Source organism: Lasiodiplodia theobromae (assembly GCF_012971845.1).
Source record: "Lasiodiplodia theobromae strain AM2As chromosome Unknown scaffold_66, whole genome shotgun sequence".
In the NCBI taxonomy this organism is placed as follows: Eukaryota; Fungi; Ascomycota; class Dothideomycetes; order Botryosphaeriales; family Botryosphaeriaceae; genus Lasiodiplodia; species Lasiodiplodia theobromae.
Window position 1 is genome coordinate 79,588 of NW_023336548.1, and position 7,258 is coordinate 86,845.

Below are 7,258 nucleotides of genomic sequence, written 5' to 3' on the forward strand. Positions count from 1 at the left end.
GAACGAGGGATCTGACTATTGACCCTTTGCCCCGGGTTTCCAAAGGGAGGTGTGTGGAGGTCTCTTTTGGTGGAGTGGGGGATCCACAATAGATTGCTTCTTGAGACAAGGACTTATTTTTGTGTGTATAGTTTGGCGATAAGTGCGGATGATAACATGGTGATTTTCTGAGACACACGCGCGCTATGCGGTTCCTCCTCCCTTGCGCAATACTTCGCTTAGCCGGGGGGCTCCTCGGAAGGCCAGTGAACGTGCTTGATTCGATGAATTAGCCGATGAGAGGTGGAGCGAGCTCTTTTTTCAGCGCGGCGATCATTTTTCTTTATTTTCCTTCTCGTGCTGGCAATGCGCATGGATGGCGCAAGGGTGGTGCTGATTAGTGATGGGCGGCGGTTTATAGTCGAGGAAAGTTCGGACGCGGGATTACGCGCGCGATGGGGCAAAGTGGAGGTGCATCTGACGAGATTCACCATCTTTCCTCTGTCCTCTCATGCATCTGCGAGAACTGGGCTGAATTCCGCGTTGTTTGCGAATCGACAGGGCAGTGCGTGTCAGTGCGGGTCTCGAGACCGTCGTGCACCTTATGCGCCCCCGGCGCGCGTGTTCTCTGCTGGTTTCAAGAAGCGCGGGCATGCGGACGCCGTGGGCTGATTCTGACGCTTCGCGTTGAGAAGCTACGGATCGCTTTTGGTAAGGAAGGGTAGGCAGGATGGGGACTCAGCAAGAGTCAGCAAGCGCGTTGAGAGTCAGTGGCCTTTGTGGAGACGTACAGCTGAAGTAGCTGACGACCTGTTCATGTGGGGCCCCCTGGTCGTCGCTCATCGTCCAGCTTGGGCGCCCCTCTGCCGGCACAAGCACCGGCATCGGCTGCGATGACGGACGAAGAGATTGGACGCGTGCTGGCCGATGTGTGCGCGTCGTGTGCTAGTGTTCAAATGCGGCACGTTGGGGTGCACGCAATCGCGCCCATCGAGGTTAAGCTTAATTGATGTCGAGGCACGACACATGGATGATGATTTTCCCTGTTGTTGCTTTTGCCGCATGAGGGGAAGGGGGGGGTATGCGCGAGTCGGGGCCGCAGGCTGGCCGCGGCCAAGGGGGGAATGGACGACACGGGGGCTTCGGGACTATAGATAGTTCATCGCAACTACTGCAAACTCTCGCTCCCGGCGAAGCCAGCGAAGTTGAGCGAAAGAGGCAGGTCAAGAATTCCGCGTTGCTTCAGAGCCCGGCACGGGTTGATCAATCGTACGACGGATCTGCGACCTGGCGGGAGCCAGTATTGAGATCGGCTTTCCGTCTGGTCGACGGGAGGACGGGGCTCTGGCGTTCCAACCAGCGAGAGCGGAGAGCGGGGCGTTTGCAGAGGGTGAAAGCCGGACTGATCGCTCAGCAGCGGGACTTGGTGGAAATTGCTGAATGTGGCCGCCCATTGGCATCCTTCCCGCGCAGCATCTCGGCCGGCTGCACGCTGGCGCGGCGGGGAGGTTCTGAGGTGAGGTCTGGATAGAGGGCGGACGCTGGCCCTAAGGCTGCGCGGCGCATCCAATGGGAACCGCCTCTGGCATTCCGCTGCAGCCGACAGCGTGAGGTCACGGCTCGTCGCCCAGGCGCTTCCTTATCGGAGGCATCCCCTGAGCGGTGGCTGCTGTCAACGCCATGCACAGCACGGCGGCGGGCTGCACCGGCGCTCAGTGCTCAGCGGACGGCTGCAGCAGGGCCAGTGGGCCGCTGCGCGTGTCGCGCAGACGCAGGCTGCAGCGGCGCCCTCGCAGCAATCTCAGACACGCGGACTCACGGGCCTCTGCGCTGCGCGGAGAGCGATGATCTGCTGCGATCAGAGTCTCTTGACGCCGGAACGGCCGCCACACCTTCCCCGGGCGAGTAGGAAGCGTTCCAGCGGCAGCGCGGCGAGTCGTGAGCGCGCAGAGTCTGGCCCGCCCTGCCCTCCCACAAGCGCGTCTCTCCCGTCGCCTTTCTGCGCGCCCTCGCGGCTGCGGCTCCGCGCGCTGAAGACTGCCACAGCGGGCGCTGGGCCGGGCGCTGGTACGGGCGTACCCGACACGTGCGCTTGCGTCCGTATCGCGCGCTTGCGAGGTGGATGATGTCCAGCGTGGTGGGCTCGCTGCTCCGCTGCACCCCCCTGGCAAGGCCCTGATCCCTGCCTGGCCGTTAGACCTGGATCGCAGAAAAATGCAGCGACCGCGAGTGTGCGCACGCCCGCGCGCACGCACAACGCCGAAATGCGCGGGCGACGGGACGCACGCCGGCCGTGCGACAGGCCCCCGGGCGCGTTTGCGAGGCGGCTGGAACGGGCGGGCAGGCTGCTGGGCGTCGGCGGGCAGGTTTAGCTGCTGGGTAGGGCTGGCGTGCGCATGACCGGGCTGGTGAGATGAAGTCAATCTACTGCACGATGCGAGCGGGCGGCCCTCTGCAAACAGAGCAGTGCGCAGGGTCTGCCTGCGCCGGGACCTTTAGTGCTTCACAGCGCTGCGCGCATCACATAGCCTCCATCGACAATCGACATCGCCGTATCGCCGCTCTCCTCTGCATCATCCTGCATCCTGCCTGCACCCAGCGGCAGTCCCGCAGCCATCCCGGCGCCCCTCGCGTGAGCCCACCAACGTGCATGCTTGCTGCGCGCCCGCAACCCCTGCCCTCGACTCGCCGTAGGTGCCCGGGGTGCATTGCCAAAACGGAGGGATGACGCTGGCGCAGCGACAAGGGGGGAGTCACCGGCGCCCGTCGATAGAAGCGGCCTCCGACCGCGCACCAGCACCAGGCCACACGTCCGCGTCCCGCGCCTCTTCAACCTCCGCTGCCCACCATCGCGACCAGCAGCCAAACTCGCCACTCCACGTCCGCTCGAACGCCCTGCTCCCGCCGCTACGCCTCGCAGATTCGCCGCCGCCCGCACCCTCCAAGGATCCACTCTTGCAGCTGCAGCATCCCCCGAGCCGCTCGCTCGCGCCGTCCGCGACGACGACCCTGGCGCCCTCCGTCGCGCCTCAACACCAAGCCCGCACGAAGAGCGTCTCCACCGCCAGCCCGCCCAAACTGCAGCGCCCGCCGCTCGGCAGCAGGGCCAATTCCGCGCCCCACGTCCCCAAGCAGTCGCCGTATTCCCCGCATGGCGGCGCAAAGAATGGTCACGTAGCCCGCGCGCGGCACCCCGACGTCAGCGATAGCAGCAGCGACGACGACGACGACGCCATCAGCCGCGATCCCTTCTTCCTGCGCTACCAGAGCGTCATCCAGCGCCTCGCCGACCAGAGCCCCGGCGACCCTGACGACCCCCTCCGCAAATCCCCAGAGCAGCAGAAGAACCCCAGCACCGCGATGGATGTGCAGGCACGTACTCTCCCCGCTTCGGCGCGCTCTGCCCCGGCCCCCGCTGACCGCCGCGCCTTGCAGGCCGTCGACGACATCAACATCGGCGTCATTGGCGACTCCGGCGTGGGCAAGACGCGCTTCATAGACCGCGCCTTTGACCTGCGCTCCCGCTCGCAGGTGCGCACCGCCACGCGCAAGATGTCCATTGACGGCACCGTGTACACGGTGCGCCTGGTCGAGGTCCCTTTCGAGGAGCTGGACATCGAGCACGACGACCGCATCTGCTGGCCGGAAAAAATCGACGACATGCCTGCGCCACGGATCGATGGCGCGCTGATGCTATACGATGTTATGAATCAGGAGAGCCTGGCACAGGTGCCGGGCATGCTAAGTCAGTATATCCCTCACCCCCAATTCCGGCAGCGCCGCGAGCCGGCAGCTCGGAGCAGGATCAGTGCCCGCGGGCCTGGAATCCGCCCGCCGATCGCAGCCCAACCGTCTAGTCGGGCGTCGCGGCTAACGTTTCCTTTGCCTCTGCACAGATGTCGTCCACAAAGCGGCGTTGCCGTGCGTCCTGGTCGGCTGCAAGTGCGACAACCACCCGGCCCATCGCCAGGTGGATCCAGCTGTGGTGGAGCAGCGCGCGAAGACGCTGGTTGGCGACTTACCCGCGTTTCAGAGCTCAGACGGCTCGCCCGAAAGCCAGCGAATCTGTCTTTCTGTCATGCTGCGGGCCATTCTCGCGTCGCGACAGGGTGAGTGCATCTACACGAACGCCTGCCCCTCCGCGCCCCTGGTCCCTGCCCGCCGCGCCGCATCCATGGCTGGCGGCGCGTGCACGCTCGGGCCGTTGGCGCAGTCCCCCATATAACATTACGCACGCAGCTGCCGTTTCATTGCTGCAACATGTTTCACGCTTGTCGTCTTCCACCCATCATTCCATCCTTCCACGCTGTTCTGCCTGTTAGCGTACCGTGGCCTCGTCTGACGTCGTACCCATTTAAGATACACCCGCCAGCAAGCTCGCCGCCGCACAACGCCGCCGCGCCACATCCAATTCATCTGCCCTGCAGGCCGTCTCTCCCCGCCCTAGCTGGAAGCGTCGGCATGAGCGTGCGAGCTCAGAGTTCTCCGGTTCGCGTCTGAAGATTCTGTCAGACAACGATGCAGAAGCGCGCGCCAAGAACCGCGCTCCCACCAACTCCTTCCTCGACCTCGAAGAGTCCCCCGGCTACGAGTCATACGGTTCTGACGGTGCCGACTCGTCAGACTACGAGCCCAGCATCATCTCCGTCATGCCTTCCGATGAGAATGGCTACACGTTCGAGCAGCTCGTCGACCGCTTGGTCTCCCAGCCGCTGTCCAAACAGGACACCAAATTCGTCTCCATATTCCTTGCCCTCTACCGAAAGTTCGCTGCCCCGAGCCAATTGCTCGAGGCCCTTATCAAACGCTTTGACGCACTCGAGAACGACAAAAGTCCGCAAATGGTCCGCACCATAGCGCAACTGCGCCACTTGTCGATCATGGAGCAGTGGCTCAGCTCATACCCTGGTGACTTTGCTCACCCTATGACAAAACGCATGGTGTTCTTATTTGTGAATCGTCTGGCTAGCAACCGCATTTTTGCCGTTGCGTCCAAGGAGATCTTGGCTGATCTCGATGCTGTTTTGGAAGACGATGATACAGACTGGGCTTGTAGTGACAAGCATCGCGAGCACGCACTCTCCGGCCATTCCATCTTGCACGAGGCATTCGAGGAAGAATTGCCCAAGAGCGCAACAGAGCTTACCATCAGCATAACGCGCGGTTCCACGAACACCACGGACACGTCGATGACAGGCCACCCTGAACGCTCCATTAGCACCTCTACCACAGCCACCAGCTCCTCCCAGACAATGATGAACGCTATTGAGCAGGCACGGCAACAGGCCAAGCTACTCGTCCCCATACCTCGCGTCACTCTCACTAAGACACAATGGCACCTGCTCATGGGAGAGTCGGAAGATAATATCGCCCGAGAACTGACGCGCATGGACTGGATCATGTTCCAATCCATCAGGCCCCGCGACCTGGTGCGCCATGTGAGCATGAATGCGGCAGAGAAGAAGAAGTGCAAGAGTTTGGAGAATGTGGATCGGATGATTGAACACTTCAATCACCTGGCTTATTGGGTTACCAATTTCATTCTGCTGAGGGATAAACCAAAGCATCGCGCTTTGATGCTCGAGAAGTTCATGAAGGTTGCACGCAAATTGCGTGAACTGAACAATTACAACTCTCTCGGCGCTATTCTCGCAGGCTTGAACGGAACAGCGATCCACCGCCTTTCAGCAACACGCGACCTCCTCTCGCCAGCCACAGCCAAGGACTTCATGAAGCTCGAGATTCTCATGGGCACGCAAAAGAGCCACTTTGCGTACCGTCTTGCCTGGGAGAACAGCTCCGGGGAGCGTATTCCCTACCTTCCTCTTCACCGCCGCGACCTTGTCTCCGCCGCAGAAGGTAACTCCACTTTTGTCAACGACCCACACCGACGCGGATCCAACGCCGGTCTGCTCGGCGGGAGCACAAGCCCCCGGTCCGGTGGTCCGCCAGCGAATGCGGAGGCTCTTAGCGCATTGACCGGTAACCCTGGCAATGCAGCTGCCCTGCAGGCTGCTCTCAACAGAGCGAGCGCCCAGGAGAAGGAAGCGCCTCCCAGTGGCGTCGAGGGTAAGGAAAGAATTAATTGGAAGAAATTCGCAATCATGGGCGAGGTGATCGTTGGTATGCAACGGGCACAGGGCTTCCCCTATCCTAACATCGCTCGCAACGACGAGGTGAAGAGTATGATACTGGATGTGAGAATCTGCAAGGATGATGACGTAAGTTTCCCATGAATGCGGCGGCTTGCGTTTACTGACACGCGACTCCAGGAACTGTACGACCGTTCGACCAGCCTCGAGGCTGTCGGTGCGGCCGGCGAACCCCGAAGAAGGTTTGCCAACTGGTTTCGTCAATAAACCCCAGCGCCGGGGGGCTCCACTTCCAAGGACACAGCTCAAAACGCAGTCCTCGCCGTTTTTCGGAGCGATCGGGCAGCTTGACCTGGAGAAGGCAGAACGCGAGGAACGCTTGCGAAAACGCAACGAGAGGAGGCAAAAATCCCTCTCGTCGGTTCCCAAACGCGCGATTCCCAATCAGAGTAGAATTGCTGCCAGCTTGCTCCTCTGAGCGCGGCGAGAAACAGACTGCGTCGAGGGATTGTGAAGATGGACCAAAAGAGTGGAAACAAAATTTTCTTTATCATATTGCCAGGAGGAGGGCCAAGGCGGCATTTGCTGCACTCGATCTACCATATACGGGCGTTTTGTCACAAAACATTGGGATACCCATCTCATGGAGCTGGGAAAGAAAGGAGAACGTCATAATCATCGCATTTCGATATGCTACACACCACTACATGTACCACCGCATACCGTCATACCATCTATTCATCTCCTTTGTCGTTTCTAGCATGGCATGGCATGGATGGTCTCGAATTTTCATCATTTCTGCTCCCTCATCCGAGAGGCAGGTGGCGTATGAGCGGGGGCCGGTCGGCGATCAGATGGGTTGGAAGGGGGGGGGAGGTGGGTCGTCTGTTGATCGCTTGAGAGATGAGCATCCGAGTGTTTCCTCGTTATTCCGCGGGTGGTCTTCTGTTTTTTTCCGCTGCTTCACATCATCTGAGCGTTGACTGACTTTTGTTCTCGGTTCGTTGTGCTCCTCCTTTTCTTCTGAGCGTTGATATTACTTTTTGTCACGGTCATACCAATACTGGAGCAAGGGAAAGATCTCGGCAGAGATTGATTTTGGGTCTCATGCATCTGTCTCCGTTTCTTGTCTCATCTATACCTCGGTCTCACTTCCGTGTTCATTTTATTTTCCCTATTTCCTATCT

At 60.4% G+C, this 7,258-nt stretch overlaps 1 protein-coding gene across 1 annotated transcript; it reads left to right on the top strand.

Annotated features, from left to right (window-relative positions):
* Positions 1–2,629: 2,629 nt before the first annotated feature.
* Positions 2,630–6,549, top strand: LTHEOB_12543 (Rap guanine nucleotide exchange factor; the record flags this gene model as incomplete). The annotated part of the gene is made up of 6 exons (XM_035509422.1): positions 2,630–2,669; positions 2,783–3,724; positions 3,876–4,088; positions 4,339–6,200; positions 6,252–6,313; positions 6,369–6,549. The coding sequence occupies 6 exons, from the start codon at positions 2,630–2,632 to the stop codon at positions 6,547–6,549; spliced, it is 3,300 nt and encodes a 1,099-aa protein (XP_035364507.1).
* Positions 6,550–7,258: the final 709 nt, after the last annotated feature.